Source organism: Podarcis raffonei, chromosome Z, assembly GCF_027172205.1.
Source record: "Podarcis raffonei isolate rPodRaf1 chromosome Z, rPodRaf1.pri, whole genome shotgun sequence".
Lineage (NCBI taxonomy): Eukaryota > Metazoa > Chordata > Lepidosauria > Squamata > Lacertidae > Podarcis > Podarcis raffonei.
Window position 1 is genome coordinate 4,620,383 of NC_070621.1, and position 24,643 is coordinate 4,645,025.

Sequence of the window (24,643 nt, forward strand, 5' to 3'; positions counted from 1 at the left end):
TCCATCATCATCTGGAGGGTCACAGATTCCTCACCTCTGAAAACGGAACCTTCTGAGAACTGTCGCTGACAACTCTTTTTTCTCAATTACTCCTTAATACAGTGGTTTCTTAAACTTTTTCCTTTGGCCCACACTTTCAGAATAAAAATTTGCTTGCGCAAAGTTTTTATTGATAATACATTGGAAATACAACCAGGATTGTACTCAGTATTACTTGGAGATCTTGCTCTCATTTTGAAAAGATACCCATCCATATTCTGTGAATATATATATTCTTTGTTATCAAAATACACTGAAATGTTTAAATGTTTCTTTGATGGAACCTTCCTGCTATACTTGCCATCCTCACACTTTGAGGACCACGGCCTTAACAGTTCTCAAAATTATGGAATAGTTGGAGCTCCATAACTGCATGCATTAACTGTCTGCAAATATAGGAGAGCATATATTTATTGAATATATGGGAAATAATTGTGTACAGCTGAAAACGCTGGCAGAGTTAAGATAAATCCAACAGTGTAAATAAGGTTTGATGGCTGCAATAATGGAATACTGATTGGTATAGTTTTTGTAGAATATGCAGGGATTTATGGTATGTAAAATGAACCATGGAAAGACAAGAAAGGAAGTCATTGCTATCTTAAGGATGTAAAAGGAGTTTTTTTAAATTGTAAAACAAAATTTAATAAAAATTATGTGTGTATACACAGAGAGTGAGAAAACAAATATAGGAGAGCGTTAGTGCCCACCCATTTCAGTGCCATGCCTTTTGTACTGCCGGAGGACAATGTGCAAATGAACCGTTGTCTCTGTGTGGAGCTGGAGCAATAGAGCCTGTTGATCATGACCTTTTGCATTCCAGTTTGTATTATGAGTTTGGGGTGTTAACATGGGTTTCCAGATCCCTCTAATCCCTGGATCCAGCAAGTGTTAAAATATAAGCCATGCGGGCTTTCTGATGAAAGTTAAAGCCAGAATTTAGAGTTGAAAGTGATGAGATGTCACAAAGAAGAAAAGCGGCAAGCTGGAAAGCCAGAGAGGCAGAGCAATGGTTGGTATCTGTATGGGTCCAAGACTGCAGTTATGAGAGAAGAAAGACCCTTTTGGGGTGTTAATGCCATGAACCCCTCCATCATAGCCTTAGCTTGTATATATAAATAAACCATATATCCTAAAGACAGCACTGTCTCCACGGTGCCTCGTTTCCAAAAAGAAACATGAGCCCTGGGTGGGCACCAAGAACCCCTGGAATTTCGCACTGCTCACAGATTGGGGTGTTGTGAGTGGGGGAGAGGTTGATTCTTCCCTTATTAAGAACTCTCCTGGGAATTCTGCTAAGATTTGGTATTGTTTTTTATGAGATGCTTTATTCCGTATTACTGAAAGTGTTTCCCAAAAAATATTCCCAATTTTAATGAATATCAGTGCAACTTTCTTGTCAGCTTCTTGAAGGGAAAACAAAGTATGCGTATAGCTATTTGTTTTTTAATCGTTTGCCATCAGTGGGTTGCTGTTGCTGCATGTCTGATGTCTCTTCTCCCCTCTACTTTAACTCCACCTGGCCTCCTTAATACCTCTGTATAACTATGCTCAATAACAAGCTGGGATGCAGAAACACACACAAACACTTTTGTAGACTCCTGTATTGTCACCACCCTCATATCCAGGATGCAGCAATGATGTTTACAATGTCCAGGATTCAGATCTAAATCCCAGCAGTTGCAGCGTCTCAGCTTTTCAAGACACACGTCTCCCCACCCTCACAAAAATACACACCACTCCTGCAGAAAAACCTGTTCCCTTCTGGCCCTGTGACATAACCCAGCTACCAGGATACAGGGGAATTTTAGTTTCCTGCAGATGTTCCCATCCCTGGACACCAAAAAGTTTCCACAACGACCTCCAACTCCCTGGAGCAGTCACTTCAAAGCTTGCTCTTGTGTACTTGTTGTTTTCTCTGCAAGGCATGTAGGGGACAAGACTCTGGGGACAGTCTGGGGATGTTTCCCTCAGCCCTCCTGCAACTGCCCCCCTCCCTGCGTTCATGCGGTATGGTCTTGCACCCATTTGCAAAGCCTCCTAGCATAATAGACGGGGCCAACTGTGGAGAAACTTTTATCCCGGAACCGAAGGGTCTTCCAGAAATGCTCCATCTTCTTGCGGAAGTTGTAGACTGTGAACAGGTCAACGATACCTATGTAATAGCGATAGTCAGGACCATCGATCACGTGCAAGGCATTCCGCGTGTTGGGAAGGAGCCGCCTGTTCTGGGCCAGGTGGAAGAGTGACTCCGCCAGATGGTTGAAGGTTTGGGGGTGCCCACCCTCCTCTGTTCCAACAGGACACTGGGAAGTCGGGTCGAAGTTGATCCCATGGAGCACGTAAGGAGCCAAGACTTCCTGCATGAAGGTCTCGCTTCCCCTAGAAGAGTCTGCCTCCTTGTCTGTGTTTGCTTTCCTCTTCAGGTACAGCGCCAGCATGTTCTGGATGGTGTACCTGCTTTCGGGAGAGAGCTTGTAGAACTGGTCCACACTAGAAGAATAGCCATGAGACGTGTGAGACTCCTGCAAGGCGTTCCCAAAGTTCTGGTTCTGGTAATCACTGTTAGTGTCAATCGACCTGTCAGGGGAACATAAGCGCATTTGAAGAGCCTTGCTGGGTCAGGCCAAGGCCCATTCAGTCCAACATCCTGTTTGTATAGTGGTTCCTTTCAGATGCCCTTTTTTGTCGATTCATGATAGTTATATGCAATACTGTATTCAGTACTGTTTGTGCCTGCAAAGCTTTCAAGGCAGACATACTCCTACATTTCCAACCAGTCCCCCCTAACTTCAGCTGAAACCAGGTAACTTTTTAATACCACAAGTGTTATTTAGTGGTGGACCATGGTGTCTCAAATTTCAGGGGAGCCCTGTACGATGCCAAAATTCAGTGCCCCCACGCCGCTTGACGTCTATTAAACATCATAGTTGTGGTGTCCCCTGTGGGGCCCGCAAGGCTTCGTGCCAGTGTGACCAAACCAGTTGCACTCCCCTAATTCCATCTAAATGTTATGGGGAGGGAGAGTTGTCCCACTTAAGTTGCACTTAGGAGCTCAAGAGAGCCCCTCTGGCCAACAATAATATAGTAGCACAGGGGAAGCATCACAGAACAACTTAGAAAGCAAAATGACATGTGGATGGTCCACCACAATTGAAATACAGTGGTGCCCCGCAAGACGAATGCCTCGCAAGACGAAAAACTCGCTAGACGAAAGGGTTTTCCGTTTTTTGAGTCGTTCCGCAAGACGAATTTCCCTATGGGCTTGCTTCGCAAGACGAAACGTCTTGCGAGTTCTTGCGAGTTTGTTTCCTTTTTCTTAAAGCCGCTAAGCCGTTAATAGCCGCTAAGCCGCTAATAGCCGCTAAGCCACTAATAGCTGTGCTTCGCAAGCCGAAGAGACTCGCGGAACGGATTAATTTCGTCTTGCGAGGCACCACTGTATTATTGCATCAGTGACCTGCAAAAATGTCTGCAACAAGTCACTGACTGCAGTAATAGTGCCCTGCTATGCCTTTCACACATGGAGCAACTGGGAAGAGCTTTTGGGGGCCATCCATAAATAAGATAGTATAGAATAAATACCGGTAATTCATATTTATTATAGTATACTGCATATGTTCTCCTCCACACATACAGGAGGACATGCAAACTTGTATGCAGGGGTATACAAGTTTGTAAATTAAAAGAAAATGTTTTATTTTTTAAAAAATCTCAAGTTCTTGCAGAGGGAGCAGGTAGCCAGAACAGGGGGCCTTGTAAGTGTGTACCATGGCAAAGCAGGCATTGAAAAAAATTCTTCCCCTCTTTGACCGTGTATTGGTTGAAAGGTGTGCAGCTGAGACTGTAACAAAGGAGGCATTGTGATTCTACAAGCCACTGTTATTGCAATTGGAACAGGCTCTAAAGGCAAGGAGGGAGATACTCATCCAGTTAGTTTAAAAGTTGGTGAGAAGTTTCTGCTACTGGAGAACGATGGAGAAACAGTTCGACTGGATGACAAGGACTGTTTCATATTTAGAGATATTCTTGGAAAATATGTGGACTGAACAGTTCATCTTGATGCACTATCATTAAATTTTCATTATTATTATTATTATTATTATTATTATTATCATTCTGAAAAAGTGCTCAAATGGTTTTGTTCCACCACATAAATAATTTCTTTATTTTTCCAATAAATACAAACTCTCCCAAATTACCAAGCATCATTCTGACTTCAAAATAAAAAAAAGTGTGTGTGTGTGTGTGTGAGAGAGAGAGAGAGAGAGAGAGAGAGAGAGAGAGAGAGAGAGAGAGAGAAGGTGGTGTGAGAAGCACCTGGGAGCTTTCAGGGCTTGTAGAAGGTTGAGTTGGCTAGTAGAGGGTAGGGAGAAAGTAAGGGCCCTGCCAGACTGGCTTCCCCTATGACAGATACCCCCCACCAACAATAACAACAACCCCACCGTAGGGCCTCACATGCTGTTGGCAATGATGTTGGCAAGTGCATGGCTCAGGAGCCTCTCATCCTCATGAAGCGGCTGCACGCCCACCAGAAGGCTGTAGTCTATCACGCCCAAATCCTTCAGGAATTGTGTGTCCAGCTCAAGCTGAGTCAGCATCCAGGCACGCTGTGGACCTGCATGGATGAGAGATGGGCATATTCGGCCAGTCATGGGTGAAGAGCTGGCAAGATCCCCTGTACTGAGCAGAAAACTCTTTGGCCTCCGAGATCTCTCCCAACTCTGAGCAGCCCTCATTAGAGGAATTTTGTCCTGATTTTGCTGAGCTACAACACAAGAACGCACCCCCACGTGGCAATAATGTGGTAACCCTGGGGAAGCATTGCAAAGCAACTGATAAAGCAGAATGATGTTTGTGCGGACAGTCCATTAGAAAGCTGCACTATTATTGCATCTATAGCATATTGCAGAATATGGCCCCCCTCCACACAAAAACATCAGTCTGGAAGGACAGTAGCTTTCATTTCGGAGATTGTGGTTTTACATGTTGCCATTTATTTAAGATTATTTACTTATTTTATAAAATTTATACGCTACTAGATTGTTAGGAACATCAAAGCTGTTTACAGAAAGATAAATCCAAAAAATCAGGAAAAACTTACAATACATTAAACACTGAAGAAGTGAATACCAGAATAGATTAAAACTCCCTCCAGCACATCTAAGCATCTTGTCTAAATATGAATTATTTTAGCAGGCATCAGAAAGAGTTCAATGAAGGCACATGATTGATATCAATAGGCAGGGAGTTCCAAAGTGCAGGGGCTGCCACACTGGAGCTCTTACAGGTGTGGAATGGGTACCATGTGGCATCTGTAGCAGTACCAGTTCTGTCCACTGAAGCAGCCAAGTGGGCACATGTAGGTAAACTGGTCCCAAGGGGTTAGGGGTTTTGTATCCTAATAGCAGCCCCTTGAACCTGGCCTGGTCACAGATCAGCAACCAGTGTAGATCTCTGAGAAGAGATGTTATATATGCTGACAAGGCCTCACTCCTATAAGCAATCGTGTTGCAGCATTCTAAAATAACTACCGGTAATTGTTCTGTGGCAACAGGCTGCAATGACAACTCTTTGGGCATGCTACAGAATCCCTGATATTTGCAATTTCCGCCTAAGACACACGTTGTTGTTTTACACACACAGCTATTCTGTAGAATGCCTGAACAATGTGGGAGAGAACAGCTATTCAGTACTTTGGCTGGGTTTTATTTTTTGCAGAAAGTGTAGATTCCCCAGAAATTCCTTGAATCACTTGCACTGAAATGTTGCCTGTACACACGCACATATACCCCTGACCCCGCCTTTAGGGCAGAAATGGATGCCAGCAAAATAGTCACCATTGGGAGCAGAATGCTGGAAAGGGTGGTCCAACACAACAGTGTACAAAGAACTTGATGAGTGCACAATATTGTGGTTAGGTGCCCAAGAATGTAAAGAGCAGCAAATTTGCTGTCATCTGAGCAAAACATCTGGTTCAACATCCTGCTGATGCTGTTTTCTTGTGAAAAAATAAATATTAAGCAGTTAATTTATTTATAAATAAATAAACAGTGAAATAACACACACCCCTGGACTGCCTCCCCTGTTTTAGCACAAAGTGTGACTTTTGTAGGGATGGGGGCCAGGAAGGTGAGCATCTCCTTCAGGTCCTGCACAGGTGGGGTGGGGGGTGGCGAGACCTACCAAGGCAGATGGTCTTATCAGCAAAGTTTCGATCCTTAAAAACCACAATGATTTCGCTGCCCTTCGGGGCCGGATCTGTCCAGCGGCCCACGTCACATCCTTTAATATCATACCTGCGAGGGGAAAGGAGGGCTGGTAAGTGCCAGAGAGGTGGTCTTCATTCCCTCACCTGTCGTCCAAGAAGGCCTGGGGCATCCCAGCAACAATATCCCCGTGACGTAGGTCAGAAACAAGAGATGGTGACACCCAAGACCACCCCAGTGAGCTTCCTGGCTTAGCAGGGATTCGAACCTGGGCCTGCTGGATCAACACGCCCAACTTGCTTTCAGGGCTCCATTGTTCTTTCAGCAACCCACCTCCCTTTAGAGTAGCAGGCCAGAGAACAATTTTTCTAGTGAGAACAGCGGCTTCCGATCTGCAGTCCGAGCAATGCTAGGGTCCCTCAGAGATTTATGAAGGAGACTCATTAAGATTTGGTGACAATGGACAAACTTCTTTTGCCCACTGCTATACCTCCTTTCATTCCCTGGCAGCACACAACTTCGGGGGGGGTGTGTGTGCGCACCAGACATGTCCTGGGGTGTGTGCAGTTGGGCCCAGGTCTTGCTGAGGCCAGGTACCTACATCTAAGCTATGGCAATTCACACTTGCTAGAAACAAAAAAAAAATAAATCCCTGCGCACAGAAACCTAGCATGTCAGGCAGAGGGATGGTAAGCCTTGCTTCAAAGAGCCCAGTCAGGAGATAGGGAATAAGGTCTTCCTCCACAGCACAACCCTCCAGAAGTAACCCCCCCCCCACCCCTGTTCAATGGACCTTACTCCGAAGGGCATAAGGAAGTCTAGCCCCAGGAGTGGAGGAAGGCCTTTATCGACAACTCAGATCCACCCCCCAGCTAAAAATGGTGCCATTCCTCTCAAACCATGCAAGGAACTCACCGCTCAACAATCTTATCATGAGGGTAGAAGATGCTCTGCATGATGATGAAGTATCTCTAGAGGCACAAGCAGAAAACAGCAGCAGGTCAGTCCAGGGCCAAGACCATTCAAGCATGCAGCGCTCATGGCAGTGTGCAGTCCCTCCCATAGGATGTTTAATGCTAAGGATGCTTAATGCTAAGACAGAAAGATGGGTGGAAGGCAAGGGCCTTCCTCAATGGGTGGGGAAGGGAAGGACCTCTAAGACCCAACTCTTTTCCCTGGCTTTTGACACTTAAGATGTATATTTTTAGGACCCACTTTACTTCTGTAATTTCAACTTCTTGTAATCTATTTTTAATATTCTTATGGTAATAAATAAATTATTGACCACCCCAACTATGATGCCAAAGTCTTTTTTTTTTTGTGCCCCACAAAGCTTTCAAAATTTGTCCACTTCCCACCCCTCATTTTCAGGGTTTGCTGCTATAATGCTGTGATGAAAACAAGGCCCCTAAAAATGTGTTCAGTTTTTTTTATTTTTAAAAAAATTATTTATTTATTTATTTATTTATTTATTTATTTATTTATTTATTTATTTATTGTACAGCACTTGAAAAATCTCTGGATGACATTAAAAAAACTCCAAAAAGCAAGACAGGCCCTGCAAAAAGTGAGGTGAGGACAAGAAAACAAGCAAATGTAGGTGCCCGTTCTTCCCCAAGTTAGATAATAAAGATAATGGCTTGTAGCCAAATAAGTTCAGAGTAGAACCATTGGATTTAGTGGGCCTACGTAAGCCAGACTTGGCAGTTTTAATGGGTCTACTCTGAGCAGGGCTAGCACTGGTATACAACAGCTCAGGTTTTTCAAAATAAAAATGAGGGTGCTAGGAGAGGAGGGGTGATTACATAACCGCCCCCCCCCAGGCCTTATTTATAGATGTTTCTGTTGTGGCAATTATCTAACATTCCCTCTAACAGCAAACTCAAGCGTTTGAGTGCGAACAGGATTGTCTCCAAAACAGGGATATTGAGGAACAAGAGGGAGGTATTTGTAGGTGTGCAGAAGCTGCAACACAGACCCTCCAAGTGTCCCTGATTTAGAGAAGCCACCCCAGTTTCTGATGTGATCCCGGAATGTCCTGCTTTTCCGTCCCTATTTTCATTGGAGAAATGTTGGAGGGTATGGAGTTATCAGACCCCCGAGCCTTCTGAAGGGAATTCTGTATAGGGAAGTTTTTTTTTTTAAAAAATGTTTAATGTTTTATTATGTTGGAAGCTGCCCAATGTTGGGGCAACCCAATAAGATGTATGGGGTATAACAATAAAAATATCATCATGGAATGGGATGTCCCTATTTTCATCAGAGAAATGTGGGAGTGTATGGTAACAGGGTTAGCTGAAATCAAGAGGTCAGCCATTTCTTCCCACCCCCCACAAAATGCCCAGGGGGTGATGAGTGAACTGCCCTGTTTGAGCCCCCTAACTGGCTTATTTCAAGGCTGGAGCCCCAGCAGAAATATTCCAGTAAGGGAGCTTTGAAGCCCTGCAAAATCTCCTCGCAGGTACTGTATATTAACTGAAGGAGGTGAGGACAGGTGACCCCACCTAGGCCCGAAGTCACCCCCCTCAACCAGGCCTCAAAATTCCTTTTCTCTCTTCTAAAAATCCACAGCTAAAGTTTTCCTCTGTTTTCTCACAAGATGCTGTGGCAAAGGCAAAATGTTATTCTTTTATCAGTACCAGAAGGCTTCAAAAAGCTAATGAATAGGCTCTGTCATTGCCAAGAATGCTCAGGCCTGAGAACTGACTCTTATCTCATTCGGTTGTAACACATCTTGAACACGCTGAACCGCAAGGCTCCTCGACCCACCCCCTAGGCTTCCCGCTTCCCTGGGAAGAGTGCAAAAGAGTCCCAAAGACAGGAGCTTTCTGTTCATGCTCAGGAAACTCACTCAACATGGGGCAGGACTCATGAAGAGGAGGAGAAAGGGGAGGGAACTGGAGGGGAATATATGCTCTGTGCAAATGACTGTGAACCCGTGCTTGTTTGTGAGTTATCACACTTGCTCCTTCTACCAGCCCGGATGGTAGAAATAAAGCTTTTTCTCTGAAACTATTCCTTGAGTGTCTGTTGACTTCCATTTCCCTTTCCCGGGCACAAAGGCTAAAAAGGCTACATTCAATAGCTCACATAAAACCTTACCTTCTTTTCCCGAGGGACGATAATACTGTGGACACCTGTTGGAAAGAAGGGAGAAACACACATCACAGCCAAAGGATTTGGCCTGATCATAAGAAACGTATTACTGCTGCTGACTTTTAAGGCTTGTTTTCATTCATGTTCTACAAGCATGTCTTACCCAGGAATTTGACGAGGATGGAGTGAGGGTATCTCTCCATGTGATCAAGATACTTGGCTAGGTTCGTGAGAAGGAATTGGATTTCTTGCTTACTCTGAGTCTTCAGGAAGAAGCGCTTATCATTGCTGTTTAAGACGGGGAGGGAAGCAGGAATTCACTTATTTGTTTAAATTTACATATCACTTTCTCATGCAAGTATGCCCAAATCAGCTTTCAACAGAACAAAACTGCAAATCAATACATCATTACAACAAAGCTCAAATATGAAATAACTGCATGGAAGGGGTTTGGACTAGATGACCGTTGGGTTCAATGAGTGTAAAAGAACCCCCCCCACCCCAACCCCCAACAATCCAACAAATAACTCAGGTTGTTTATACGAACACCATAACATTTCAGAGTCATCATATAGCAAACTGTCAACCATTAAAATAGAACAATTAATGCAAAATGTAATTAACATTCCAATGTGATTGCATGTCAGTGATATTATAACCAGCAGTAACTGCCTGGCAAGAACTGTATCAACTGGTAGAAAAATTAACAAAGTCCATAAATTTTGGTTCTTTTGCTTTTCTTTATTTGCAATATATTTCATTCATAAACAGTGATTCATAGATAGCATATGTAGAGAGGCTAAAAATTTAAAATGCGTGCAATTTTTAGTAGAGTTAGCGCACAGCTTGGAAGCTGGCTGTATACTGAATACATGTTGCTGAACGCGATCTAGTGGTAAAACAATCACACTGAGTGTGGAAAACTTAGTTTATTATAAGAAATACATATTGGATAGTAAACAGTTCCTACTCCAACTAACAAGCTGCAAAGGAGCAGAGCTTGGTCTCTGATCTCAGCAGGAGAGAGAAAGGAAGATGTATCCTCTCTGCTTCAGAAGGGACAGGGTAGGGTCAACAACACTAAGAGCAGCAATCTAGTAATACACTGGTACCTCGGGTTAAGAACTTAATTCATTCTGGAGGTCCATTCTTAACCTGAAACCGTTCTTAACCGGAAGCACCACTTTAGCTAATGGGACCTCCTGCTGCCACCGCGCCACAGCAGCACGATTTCTGTTCTCACCCTGAAGCAAAGTTCTTAACCCGAGGTACTATTTCTGGGTTAGCGGAGTCTGTAACCTGAAACGTCTGTAACCTGAAGCGTCTGTAACCCGAGGTACCACTGTACTGTACAGTCATACCTTGGTTCTCGAACTTAGTCCGTTCCGGGAGTCTGTTCGATTCCTGAAACCCTTTGAAAACCAAAGCGCGGCTTCTGATTGGCTGCAGGAGCTTCCTGCACTCAAGCAGGAGCCATGTTGGACATTCCGGTCCCCCCCCCCCCAAAAAAAAAGTTTGCAAACCGGAACACTTACTTCCGGGTTTGCAGCTTTCAGGAGCCGATTTGTTCGACAACTAAGCCGTTTGAGAACCAAGGTACCACTGTATAGGAAAGGCCAACACATGTTAGTTTAAACATGGGTAGGCAAATTACGGCCCGGGGGCCAGATCCGGCCCAATTGCCTTCTAAATCCGGCCTGCGGGTGGTTCGGGAATCACCATGTTTTTACATGAGTAGAATGTGTCCTTTTATTTAAAATGCACCTCCAGGTTATTTGTGGGGCATAGTAATTCGTTCATTCCCCCCAAAAAAATCTAGACCGGCCCCCTGCTGAAAAAGTTTGCTGACCCCTGGTTTAGAAAGACAGTCTGGGAAGTTTGGAGGTACTGCTGTCTATTTGCTTTCTCCTTATGCAAATCCCATCCAGTATGAATGCAAATTAAGTTGCATAAGAGGCAGATCTGGGAAGCACAACTGGTTTGGTTGCACAGGGTGGGGAGTCTGGGGCACCACAAGGGATGCTGCAACTATGACTTAGAATGGAGCACAAGAGGTGGAATTTTGGCAGCGAACAGGATGCCGCTGAAGTGTGAGACCCATAGATCTGCCACTGGCTGCATTCTAGCAGCTCCAACATAAAATGCATAGGAATTCATAAATATATACAGTGGGACCTTGGGTTACAAGTGCTTTGGGTTACAGACACTTCGGGTTACAGACTCCGCTAACCCAGACGTAGTATCTCAGGCTGATAATTTTGCCCCAGGATGAGAACAGAAGTTGCACGCTGGTGGCGTGGCGGCACGGGAGGCCCCCCATGAGCTAAAGTGGTACCTCAGGTTTAGAACAATTTCGGGTTAGGAATGGACCTCTGGAACGAATTAAGTTCCTAACCCGAGGTACCACTATACTATAAAGTGCATAAAGAACTTATAGAGGCTAAATTTTAAAGTATGGTACATTTCATAGCAGCTTGATCATAGAAAGTGCCCAGAGAAACACCTTCATCAGTGAGAGATGGCTGCTTAAGGCAGCCTTGGCCCAGTTTGGACACCTGCCTTCACACATGCACACACCCCTGTGTTGCAAAATATGAGTCAGCAATATCAAAAGCAGCACGATGGCCAGAAACAATTACAACATGAAAAACTTTATGGAGTAAGTCAAAACATCAAAACCAACAAAGTGAAGTCTCTGAAAGTCCTTAAATGAATCACGGTGCCAGACTTTACCCGGCGGAGAGCAAGCTGTGAAGCCTTGTATAATCAGCAAATGTCCAATTCTGATGTCCAACTCTGAACTCTGCTGAACAGTGTTTCCGGATAACAACTACTGTTTGGTTGAATTCTTCATCAGCCAATTAGTTCAACACTTGTAAGTAGAAAGATATGTAATTTCTTCATTAACCAATCTTTTTTTGAATAGATATAATATACATGAGAATGAAAAATACTCTGGAACAGTGTTCATGCGATTATGATTCATTGACGGACTTTCAGAGACTTCAGTTTATTAGTTTGGATGTTTTGAATTATTCCGTAAAGTTTTTCACATTGTAATTGTTTCTGGCCATCGTGTTGCTTTTGATATTGCTGATACACACACACACACACACACACACACACACACACACACACTGATGGGTTCAAGCCCCACACTGAGCAAAAGACTCCTGCATTCTTGGGGGGTTGGACTAGATGACACTCGTGACCCCTTCCTACTTGACACTTCTATGATTCTATGCCCCAGCCAACCCACTGCCTTGCATGAGTGGCAGGGGCCACCAGAGCAGATGGAGGATGAGAAGAGGACAGAGAGCAGGGGAAAACAGCTGTTAGGGGAGGAGAACCCTTTCCCTATCCTTTGAACTCCCTGGGAAACTCAACAAACTTGCTGCACCTGGAAATGAGTGTGGAGAATGCACCTGACTGGGAGACAGCTATAGGCAGTCTGAGGAAGCGCCACCAACCCTGGGCCTGCCCATAGAAAGCAAATCTAGAGTTTGGATCCTGGGTGAGAACCCAGATGCTGAGAGGGAGGGTGTGTCAGAAGGAAAATGCTTAGTCTGGCTTGGTGCTTAGGCACAGGCCAGACCAACTCCTCATTGCAAAGATGTGTGCAAACTGGACATGAAGTCTGGCAACATTAACCCCGCCATGTGGGAATTCCTTGCAGACAACCGCAATGCCTGGAGACAGACAGGTCATGTGTGCTTCCATAGAAGTGACCAGAGGAGGAATGATCCCTGGGAGGAGCACAGAGAGAAGAGATGCCCGGGTGCATCTGCAGCAGCACAGTTGGACGCCTTCACCTGCTCCAGAGGCAACAAAACATGTCTCTCCCAGATCAGTCTCCACAGCCACAGCAGGCGCTGTAACTCTCCAGTGGTTTGACTTCACCCCCAAAGACACACTCCTCCATTGTCACCTGAGACAGATGGATGCCAACAACAACCATGTATTAATGCAACATTTTTAATACAAATGAGCTGTTTGTACTATTGATTTTGGGATGTGGGTGGCGCTGTGGTCTAAACCACAGAGCCTAGGGCTTGCCGATCAGAAGGTTGGCAGTTCAAATCCCCTCGATGGGGTAAGCTCCTGTTGCTTGGGGTAAGCTCCTGTTGCTTGGTCCCTGACATGCAGTTCAAAAGCATGTCAAACTGCAAGTAGATAAATAGGTACCGCTCCAGCGGGAAGGTAAATGGCGTTTCCGTGCGCTGCTCTGGTTCGCCAGAAGCGGCTTAGTCATGCTGACCACATGACCCGGAAGCTGTACGCCGGCTCCCTTGGCCAGTAAAGCGAGATGAGCGTCGCAACCCCAGAGTCGTCTGCGACTGGACCTAACGGTCAGGGGTCCCTTTACCTTTACTATTGATTTACACTATTGAATCCAGTCGAAATAATGCTAGGCTGGATGGACCGCGAGTCTGACACAGCACAAAGCAGGTTCATGTGAATATATTCACATTATTCCCTGTATTTCCAATGTGCAGGCTGTGTGTGCTGATGCTTATGTATCTAGAATAGAACCACCCACCCACAAGCAGGCTTGGGAGAATCCCAGAGTTTGCCAATGTACCAAAAAAAACAAAAAAACCCTTTGGAGGGAATCCTAAATGAGGATGAGGGCAGTGAAGAGACCGACTCAAAGTAGTCCAGTGAGAACTGAGCCTGCTCAGAGTGCATGGAAGGCTCACGGATTGTTGTGGGGAGGGGCAACCAAAAGCCAGGGAAGCAGGGCAGGGGAGATATGCTGAACAGCAGCAGGACACGCTGCAGCTCTTTATTGCAGGTCTCACATGTGTCTTTTTTTGCTGTGGACAAGGTAGTTCTCTGACCTGAGGAAGAAGTCAGCCGTGCTTTTAGAGTTGCTGATGAACTGCAAGTATGAGCTGTCACAAGTCAGTGACCGTTGGTAATCGACATCCACCATGCCAAGAAATTTTCGGAACCGGGTAAAAGCAGGAGCAGCGTATGTCCTCATCTCAAAGCCCTGCCGGGAAGCAGAACTGACGTCAGTGCAGAGAAAGGGGCGTCCAGAATGCTCAGGGGGCCAAAATTCTGCCCTTCTGGTGGAGAGCCTTACAGCTGAGCAGAGTCCCTGATAGGGAGGGAATGATTCAATTCAGTTCCCATTTCAAGGCAAATATATCTGCTTCACACTTTTCAAAGCAATATGTGGGAACTGAAACACAGCAAGCCTTCAAAATGTGGACTCATCCAAATCACCCATTGCTAAGTTCTCCAGCCAAGTAACGTGTGAAAAAATGCACACTAAAAGTGTGCTTGAAATGCACATATTTGTGATAATAGACACAACATACATTATATTAGGAGGAAATTGCTTAGCATAAAATGTGTTTATTAGGGGAAATTACATACATTGACATGTGCTCACTTCAGTCTACTTCAGTTTCTGGAATTGGCAGTGTTACATGTGCCACATAATACTCATTCAGCATTTGTAAGAAATCTCTCTTTTAGTCTAGCAGCACCCACACTTTGGAACTCCCTGCCTAATGCTGACATGTGTTTCAATTTCTGTTTACCAAATTGTGCTTATTGCTGATTTTTAATGTTATAAATAGCTTTCTAAAATTGTTTTTACTGCTAATTTCATTCTTTTTGTATACTGCTCTGAGGTGTTTTGTTTTTTTAAATTTGTATTCCTCCCTATACCCATAGATCTTAGGGCAGTTTCACAACAAGCGTTATGAAATAGTAAATAAATTAATAAGGAGACATGTGTGCTCAGATGCTGATGAATTTGCATGTGAAGTACTGAACCTAATGCTGGAAAAAGGAGAAGTGGAGAGAATCTGGAATGTTGTACAGATCTGCCCAGCCCAAACCCAACTTGTGCTTGGGAAGTTTCCTTTGGGGACCCCCCCCCCTTCAAAGAATGCCTACCTCATGCATCTGCCTGAGGACTGCCTTAAACTGATCCTCCCTCAGGACGTCCTGGAGAGAGAAAGAGAGTCAGAACACCCACCTTTCCCCCTTCTTGTCCTCAGAACTCCCAGCAAATTCCTCAGGATTTCCCAGCAAATTCCTCATGTGCTTGTCACCAATAAAATACATCTCTTTACAGGTAATAAAAACTTGAGTCTCTCAGTCATTTCTCAAATGCTGAGGCTGCTGAACAACCTCTTGCACTGGGTTGTTGTTTAGGGGGTATTGCATGCGGGGTTGTTGCTGTTAATTTTATGTGTCTCTATTTTAGATCAGTGGCTCTCAGAAGATGTGGTGCACCACAATGGCATAGCTGGAGTGGATGGCAAGGTTGGTGGAAAGATTCAAGGCCAAGTGTGTGCTCAGAGGAAACTCCCATCATCCCTGGCCATTGACCATGCTTCCTGGGGTGATGCGGGTTGAAGTCCAAAAACATCTGGAGGGCCACAGGTTCTCCATGCCCAGTGACAGGGAACCTTTCTTCAATCCAAGGGCCTCATTGCTTTCTGAGCAACCTTCAAAGGGCCAGTGAGTAGATGGGTGGGGCTGGGGCAAAACTGGGCAAAGCAAAAATGTCAATACTACCTCTGGACCGTGCAATGTTTGCTCATCATTCTTTGTGCGAAGAAGACATCTTACATGCAGTAGGCTAGTTTCTACATCCACACTCACACACCCTTCCCCATCCTCTATCTAGGCAAGAAAGAGCCATGATCAAGGATGCATTCCAGTGAGGCAGGAACACTCCATGAATGTGCAAAGCAAAGGCAGCTAGGGCTGTGACTTGGGGAAGAGGGGTGTGGCCTCAGGATAGTCGTGAAAGCCAGATAGATAAGCCTGGGGGAGACATTTAGGCCTCGGGCCTCAGAGGTTTCCCACACATGTTACCTATGGATTCACATAGCACCATCTATGCATACCAAGAATGAGGAACCTGCCACTCTTCAACTCTTCTCTCACCAGAGTGGTTCATGCTCTGGTTATCTCCCACTTGGACTACTGCAATGCGCTCTACGTGGGGCTACCTTTGAAGGTGACCCGGAAACTACAACTAATCCAGAATGCGGCAGCTAGACTGGTGACTGGGAGCGGCCGCCGAGACCATATAACACCGGTCCTGAAAGACCTACATTGGCTCCCAGTACATTTCCAGGCACAATTCAAAGTGTTGGTGCTGACCTTTAAAGCCCTAAACGGCCTCGGTCCAGTATATCTGAAGGAGCGTCTCCTCCCCCATTGTTCTGCCCAGACACTGAGGTCCAGCACCGAGTGCCTTCTGGCGGAGAGATAACCAGAGCATGTACCACTCTGGCGAGACAGTCTGCAGGCAGATAGGGTCTCAGCCTACGTACCAGATGGAGCTGGTAAACAGCTACCCTGGATACAGATTTGACCTGTGCCTCCATGGACAGCTGTGAGTCCAAAATGACTCCCAGGCTGCGCACCTGGTCCTTCAGGGGCACAGTTACCCCATTCAGGACCACTGTATGACAGTGCCCCCAGCTCCCAGCCCCTCAAGACGGTCCAGAAGGATGTTATGGTCGATGGTATCAAACGCCGCTGAGAGATCCAGCAGAACTAGGAAACAGCTCTCACCTTTGTCCCTAGCCCGCCGGAGATCATCAACCAGTGCAACCAAGGCAGTTTCAGTCCCATGATGAGGCCTGAATCCCGACTGGAAGGGATCCAAATGGTCTGCTTCTTCCAGGCGTGCCTGGAGTTGTTCAGCAACCACTCGCTCAATTACCTTGCCCAAGAATGGAAGATTTGAGAGCTCCCCTGGCCCTGCCATCTCCATCCTCGACACCTCGCAGGCTGGGCGAGCGAGCCCTCACCTCTCGGCCAGCCCAGGAGCCATGCGTGTGGGGCCATCTGAGGAGGAGGAGGAAGCACTGCCCCAGCCTGGGCATGGCTTCCCTCCCTGAGTCTCCAGAAGGCAGCAGTAGCTCAGCAGAGAGCCTGTCATGGGAGCACCTAGTTCAGGGGTAGGCAACCTAAGGCCCGTGGGCCGGATGTGGCCCAATCGCCATCTTAATCTGGCCCACGGACTGTCCGTGAATCAGCGTGTTTTTACACGAGTAGAATGTGTCCTATTTTTTTAAATGCATTTCTGGGTTATTTGTGGGACATAGGAATTCGGTCATATATTTTCTTCAAAATATAGTCCAGCCCACCACATGGTCTGAGGGACAGTGGACCGGCCCACAGCTGAAAAAGGTTGCTGACCCCTGACTAGTTGAATCCCTCTCAGGATTCTGCACCTGGTCCCCCCCCCCACACACTCCTGCCTCCTCTTAATCTTCTACACCTGGCTCCAGATGGTCAACCTTGGGGTTCAAGGGGGAAGTGGGAGGAAAAGTTGATCCCCCAAACACAAAGTTAGCCCATCCCTGTCCCCAGAAGGCTCCTGTTTCACAGTTGCCAAGGAGGCAACAAAGGCGGGAATAGAACCTGCCCCCCACATCCTGCAGCCCAAACTCACTGTGGTTACTGGGTTATGGATAGCATGATTGACAGATGCCCTGAGCCCCTTCTTTATCATACTGGTGAACTGATAGAGTGGGTGATCCTCGTTGATTTCAAAGAAGCCCAAAAGGTTCCACTGCTGGCGGATTCTCCAGAGGATCCGGTACAGGAATGGGTTAAACCTCCGACTTCTACCTTTAGGTAGGATCTCGCAGTGCTAAAAGGGAAGGAAGGAAGGGGTCAGCAGTGGAAGTCAGTTCCAAAACCAAAGTGTTCCAAAACCAAGGCGTGGTTTCCCAGAAAGTAATGCAAAATGGATTAAACCTGAAGGGTCACCAGCTTTTTAGTGTGAATTTCTACCAGTATATGTATTTTTGTAAGCAATTTTGTGTTTCGCATAGTTTCAGAAAGTGCACCGTTTAAATGCAAACTGAATCAGATTTCTCCCCCGCTGCTGATATTCACTGGGTGATGTCTGACAGAGTGTGGTGCAGCTGAATGTTGCTCAGTGCTTGGAGAAAAGGGCTGGAGTTTCGTTTCTATCAAATGGCCCAGGTCCAGAATCTGTTACAGCTGCTGTAGCGGGTGATAGTATTGATGTATACATTGCCAGGTAGCCTACAGGTGAAGAGGTGCAAAAAAAAGTGTATGTGAAAGGATATCATTAGGATAATCTGCTCACTGTATGTGTCAAGAATGTTTGTGCAGGAAAATAATGCAGCCTTGGACCAGTTTTGTAGAAGGTAGATGCTGAATTATTCCTGCTGAATCAGGCAACCAGCTCTGATAACGCAGGCATGCTTTTCCTCTGAGAATGTGAATTTATATGCATGTGTACAGCAGTATACCTAGACTCCCTTGCGCCATTGGCAAGGCGATTTAACAGTGCCCCCCCAGTCCCTTACACCCTGGGCAATCACTGGCTCTTTCTGTACAATTTTTGCATCCCCTGGGTCTGCGCTGTTGGTAGGGGGCAACCTAGCCAACCCCTAGTTATGCCCCTGCATGTGTAAAACTAAGGTGGGGTTTTGCCTTTCTATAAGCATGTATAACTTATGGGCCTGTGGAATCTGCTTTTGTGAGTTCCTCAGTGGCCGCTCTTGTTCTGAACAAACTAAAGCTGTCTTAAACATCATAAATTGAAGAAAATCCACTACAGCTTTCTCCAATCTATGGATCTCCAAACGTTATTTTTCTGGGGCTTGAAAGGTATATAAGGTAAGAATAAATTCCTTGGCAATATCTGATTCACCACATCACGACTGAATTCATGGTTTGCTACTTATCTGATTTTTTGGTAAGACTGTTGGCCATTAATTTCTGCTGCAAATGTTGTTGAATGGATTCCAAATGATAGTCCCAAGATGTAACATCCTTTGCTAATGTCAATGTACCAATGAATTTATTCATCTAACAATATATATATACCACTTGATGCAGTAAAACCTCTACGTAGTTTTAAAAATATTAAATTTATCAATTAAAAAATTTAAAACAATGGAACTCATATATATATATATATATATATATATATATATATATATATATCGTAAAAGAGATTAAGCATGTCAACGTGTATACAGTGTCACGACAGCATGTCAAAGTATACAGTGGTACCTCGGGTTACATATGCTTCAGGTTACAGACTCCGCTAACCCAGAAATATTACCTCGGGTTAAGAACTTTGCTTCAAGATGAGAACAGAAATTGTGCTCCAGCAGTGCAGCGGCAGCAGGAGGCCCCATTAGCTAAAGTAGTGCTTCAGGTTAAGAACAATTTCAGGTTAAGAACGGACCTCCGGAACGAATTAAGTACTTAACCCGAGGTACCACTGCATAGTGAAAGGAACCCGAGGTACCACTGCATAGTGAAAGAACCTGTCAGGTGTCAACAGGCAGGGAGTTCCAAAGTGTAGCTGCCACCACATTACAAGGTCTGTTACTCAGAAGTGCAGAGTGAGTCTTCTGGGGCACCTGTCAGTGCCAGCTCTGTAGATCAATGCAGAATTCTATTATTTGTCCTGATTTTATCCCAGATTCAGTCCTCAAAAGGACTAAATGTAAATGTAAGGAGGCAACAGTGGCCTAGAAAATTGTGGATACTCTTTATCAGTGGATAGCATACCATATGTCTTGAAATGCATTCTTGCTCATGAAATATATGCCATTTTCATTTAAAAACAAAAAAACAAAAACCTCTCAGTTGCTAAGCTGTGAACAGGGTGAATGGTTAAACTCCATTAAAAAGGGAAATATTCTGCCAATTGTTGTAAATGGATTTATCTCACAGAAAAGTGGCTCTTAGAGGAAATGCCTGGATTGGCTCCAGTGTTAGTTCAGCTCAGGCACATTAAAAATAGTGGCCATGACTAACTTAGCTCCACAGTATTTTATTTCAGTGGGTCCTACCTTGAAAAGCGAGTAACACTGCACACATCCCTTAGTTTTAGCTTCTGTGTATCTTGATATTAGTATAAAATACATTTGTTTGTTTGTTTGAAACCGGGACATACCTGGAGGGTACCAGAGTGGGAAGAGCACCACACCCCATAGTCACCTTCAACTGGACTTAACTGTCCAGGGGTCCTTTCTCTTTACCTGTGCCATCAAATAAATACCATATGCACATGGCATTGCTGTGAGGTCTCATTCCAAGGAAGGGGACAGAAAGATTTAGGGAACATACTGTCACTTATCTGGGAGTAAAGCCCCATTGTGATCAGTGGGACTTTCTTCTGAGTAAACAGGCAGAATTGTCTGGGAGCCCTTTAAAAGGACCTGGCAGTGCATTCCACTGAGATGTAAGAAACATGGATTAAGAGAGTGTTAGGGGACCCTGAGGGCTGCATTTGCTTCTGGGCAACATTATGAGGGCCACATGACAGTGGTGGGTGGGGGCAAAAGCACAAAAATGGGCGGGGCACTGAATGTAAATATTCCTTTTGTACAGTAGGCTTGTTTCTACACCCACACCCCTCTATCCTCCGTTCAGGCAATTGAGAGGCATGTTCAAAGTTCAAGGACACATTCCAGCCAGGCAAAAACACCTGGGGTGCACTGTAGGGGTGTGTGAGTGAGGGAGAGTTCTAAGGGCCAGGCAGAGAGGTGTGGAGGGTGACACTTGACGACTGGGCCCAAGGTTCTGTATTAAAGGATTGATTTGCGGATTCTGAACTATCACCAGGAAATGAGCCCACCAATGATGTGGACTGACTCCCGCTAGCCTATCATTTTGTTCAAAACAAGGGGATGTGAATACGAGTCCATTATTGGGATGTTTTATGGTGTGGGGCAGCCTAGCCTTCCATATGCTCCAATAAGTGTCAACTTTGTGACCTGGAGCAAGGGGTATGAGGAAGGATCACAGACATGGTTTTTGTGAACGAGTGGGGAAAAGTTTCCTACATACCTGACTTTTGGAACTCATGATAAACGGATGGGTCGCACATTCACTTCTGAGAGAAACAAGCTGGTGACGACCAGGTAGATTCTAATCTCCCTAGAAACCACGGAACCCACTTGGAGGTTCCTTTCCAAGATGGCAGTTCAGTCTTGTGGCCTTTCAGAGGACCACATGGGAGTTCCATTGCATGAAGAGAAGAAATTGGATCAGGTTCTTGGGCTAAATGACAGAGGAGGCTGGTCCATATGGGTGAGTGTGGCACTGCCTCCACCAACCGCACTCTGCCCTCAGCCAGCCATCTGTCCATCATGGGCACCAACATATCCTCCAACATTCATCAATCAATCAATTTCCTTTATTCGACCGATAGTCAGAAATAAAACATTACACAATAATTATAAACTATAACATCATAGGGGTACATAAATAAGGTAGGGCCACAGTACTAGACCTCTCACAGATAACCTACATCAAAGCATTCAGTTATACGTTTCCGACACTTGAGTGCCAGGAAAAGGAATTTAGCCACTGACAAAATTGTTTTCCCAGAAGACTTATTTAGCAGATATGCTGTCTGCTTTCCTCTTTGTCGGGAACTGAGCTGGGGTAAGTGTGGAGTTATAAGGTACTGTCTTAAATCGTTGTAAATGGGACAGCTCAGTAAAATGTGCTCTGTGGATTCTACCTCACCCAATGCACAGTGGCATAATCTCTGGTCATATGGGACTCCTCCATATCTTCCCTTCAGAACCGCCGAGTCAAGAACATTCAGCCTAGCCGCAGTAAATAATCTGCGGTATTCCACGTAGTGGATATCCTCCAACATTCCACAGATTAAAATAGGGACATTTCTCACTCCCCCCCCCGATCGCTCCCTCCCCCATATTTCATACCACCCACACTGAGCATTTCCTATAAGAAGAAGGGCAAGTGCCGCCACCACTACTCCTATGGGACACAGAACACTTGCCCTCCAAAGTCAAGAAGAAGAAGAAGAAGAAGAAGAAGAAGAAGAAGAAGAAGAGGAGGAGGAGGAGGAGGAGGAGGAGGAGGAGGAGGAGGAGGAGGAGGAATTTGGATTTGATATCCCGTTTTATCACTACCCCAAGGAGTCTCAAAGCGGCTAACATTCTCCTTTCCCTTCCTCCCCACAACAAACACTCTGTGAGGTGAGTGGGGCTGAGAGACTTCAGAGAAGTGTGACTGGCCCAAGGTCACCCAGCAGCTGCAGGTGGAGGAGCAGAGACGCGAACCCGGTTCACCAGATTACAAGTCCACCGCTCTTAACCACTACACCACACTGGAGAAAACCCCTTAATAAAGATTTTATTTTTTGGTAGATTTACAAAAAAGAACGCACACCCCAATAAATAGATTTTACAAAGGGGCAAGTTCAGATCCACAAAGCACTTTTTTATATTTTTAAAAAAATCAAAACTCCTTGCACTCTGCTCCCCCTTTCTCCCTGCCCAGGGGGGTCCTGCCCTCTGCCTGCCCCTCAGAGCTGGTGTGTCACACAGGGCAGGGCCTTAGCGGCAGCAGCCCCTTCTCCTCCTCACCTGCTCTCTAGCAGTCGCTGTGAGCTGCCCACAGGAGAGGAGGAGGGAGGAGAATGGCTGCAGCAGCAGCAGCAGCCATGGAGTGGTAACGTGATGCTGCTTTGCAGCCACCACTACCGCTGCTGCCACTTAATAATAATAATAATAATAATAATAATAATAATAATAAAAACATTTATTTATACCCCACCCTCCCCGGCCAGAGCCTGGCTCAGGGTGGCTAACATCAATAAAATCACAGTAAAAACATAATAGGGGGAAAGGGGGGGGGGAAACAACCAATCTAAAATACAGGTTAAAATGCAATTTAAAATGCAGCCTCATTTTAAAGTAGCCAATAAATCAAGACCATAAGGGGAAGGAAACATAAGGGTCAGACTGAGTCCAAACCAAAGGCCAGGCGGAACAGCTCTGTCTTGCAGGCCCTGCGGAAAATGTCAAGTCCTACAGGGCCCTAGTCTCTTGTGACAGAGTGTACCACCAAGTCAGGGCCAGTGCTGGAAAGGCCCTGGCCCTAGTTGAAACCAATCTAACCTCCTTGAGGCTTGGGACCTCCAAAGTGTTGTTATTTGTGGACCTTAAGGACACGTGTCACCTCCTCCTCCCTGAGCTTGTTCGCAGCAGCACTGGCAGGGGAAATAGGGACATTCTGGCATCAAATCAGAAGCCAGAATGACTTTCGTAATTCTGGGATCGTCCCTGGAAATTGGCACACTTGGGAGGGTATGCACTGATGGTCACCAGGGCTTCTAGTGGTACCAGGTTGGGAGCACCCCAGATTTCAAACCTGATACCTAGGGGTGGCCCCTGGTAATATCAAGGGAGAGGCCACCGATTATGTCACAGCCCTGGAGGCAGAGGTTAACTGGGAGAGGGGAGGAGAGAAGGGCAGGTCCCCATAATGTTCATGCTATTGTCTGCCACCAGCTCTTGCCCACTTGGAGATTCAAACCCACCTGCCATGTGAAGGGAGCTGGGGAAACTTGGATAGTTCAGGTCCTACCAGGAGGCCTGGCAAACTTGGGGCCTTCCACACTGCAGTACCAATAGGTACCAACCACTGCTGCCAATTTACTATGCTGCTTTAGCCTTTGCACCAGGGGTAGGCAACCTGTATGTGTCTACACCTGTCTGACAACCATCCATGGAAGCCCTCCTCCATCTGGAATATTCTTAAGATTCCTGTATTTCAGTCAAGTGCATACCAGGACTTGACGATCAGAGTGAATTAAACCACTCTGTTGGCATAGCACAATACATCCACTTTTAAAAAAGAATCTGACTTTTTGCAGCTAAAAAACTGATGGGAAAGGCATTGAAAAGTGTGGAACAAATAATGGAAAAACATGTAAACACCCTGCAATCAGTTAAGAGGATGAATCCTCCATGTCATATAACTGCCCTGTAAACGAATAAAAATTAATGCTCAATAAAGACCAGGTTTTGGGTCACATTCACACCATACATTCAGACCATGTGACCCTCCCACCCCCGGGAATCCTAGGAATTGCAGTTTGTTAAGGATGCAGTTCTGTGGTGGATGGACTACGGTTCTTTGAGGGAAGCCATGTTTTTAATGTAAGATGTGGACGTGACCCCATAGCCCAACCACCACATAAGCTTCATGCAAGCAAATCAGGACGAAGGCTGAATAAACAGGGCTTCTGGAAGAACATCCGGACTGGAACATCATCTGTCTTATGCCAGGTCAGACTGTCTACAACCAGCCCAGTTTTCTCTCTTCTGCCTGGCAGGGCCTCTTCAGAGAGAGAGACCACCCCCTGCTTCTTTTCATTGGAGACACCAGATTTTGAACCTCTTCCCCACTCATCACTCACCACCAACCACAATCGTTTTTTGTTTGAGGAAGGCAGGGGTGGTGCGTCCCATTTCGCTGCCTGAGGTAAAATGGGAAGA

At 45.6% G+C, this 24,643-nt stretch overlaps 1 protein-coding gene and 1 pseudogene across 1 annotated transcript; one reads left to right on the forward strand and one right to left on the reverse strand.

Annotated features, from left to right (window-relative positions):
• Nucleotides 1–1,625: 1,625 nt before the first annotated feature.
• PIP5KL1 (phosphatidylinositol-4-phosphate 5-kinase like 1) lies at nucleotides 1,626–21,497 on the reverse strand. Its single transcript, XM_053374021.1, has 10 exons — nucleotides 21,174–21,497; nucleotides 17,782–17,982; nucleotides 15,258–15,308; nucleotides 14,186–14,340; nucleotides 9,508–9,632; nucleotides 9,351–9,385; nucleotides 7,164–7,219; nucleotides 6,226–6,338; nucleotides 4,498–4,657; nucleotides 1,626–2,619 (listed from the first exon to the last, which is right to left on the reverse strand). The coding sequence occupies exons 1-10, from the start codon at nucleotides 21,189–21,191 to the stop codon at nucleotides 2,043–2,045; spliced, it is 1,491 nt and encodes a 496-aa protein (XP_053229996.1). The 5' UTR covers nucleotides 21,192–21,497; the 3' UTR covers nucleotides 1,626–2,042.
• LOC128406541 (10 kDa heat shock protein, mitochondrial-like) lies at nucleotides 3,522–4,279 on the forward strand (annotated as a pseudogene).
• Nucleotides 21,498–24,643: the final 3,146 nt, after the last annotated feature.

Coding starts and splice junctions, on each gene's coding strand:
- PIP5KL1 (XM_053374021.1), bottom strand. Junction 6,339..7,163: donor CATGATAAGATTGTTGAGCG/GTGAGTTCCTTG, acceptor TTCCCCTCGCAG/GTATGATATTAAAGGATGTG. Junction 2,620..4,497: donor AACATCATTGCCAACAGCAT/GTGAGGCCCTAC, acceptor TTCCCCTGACAG/GTCGATTGACACTAACAGTG.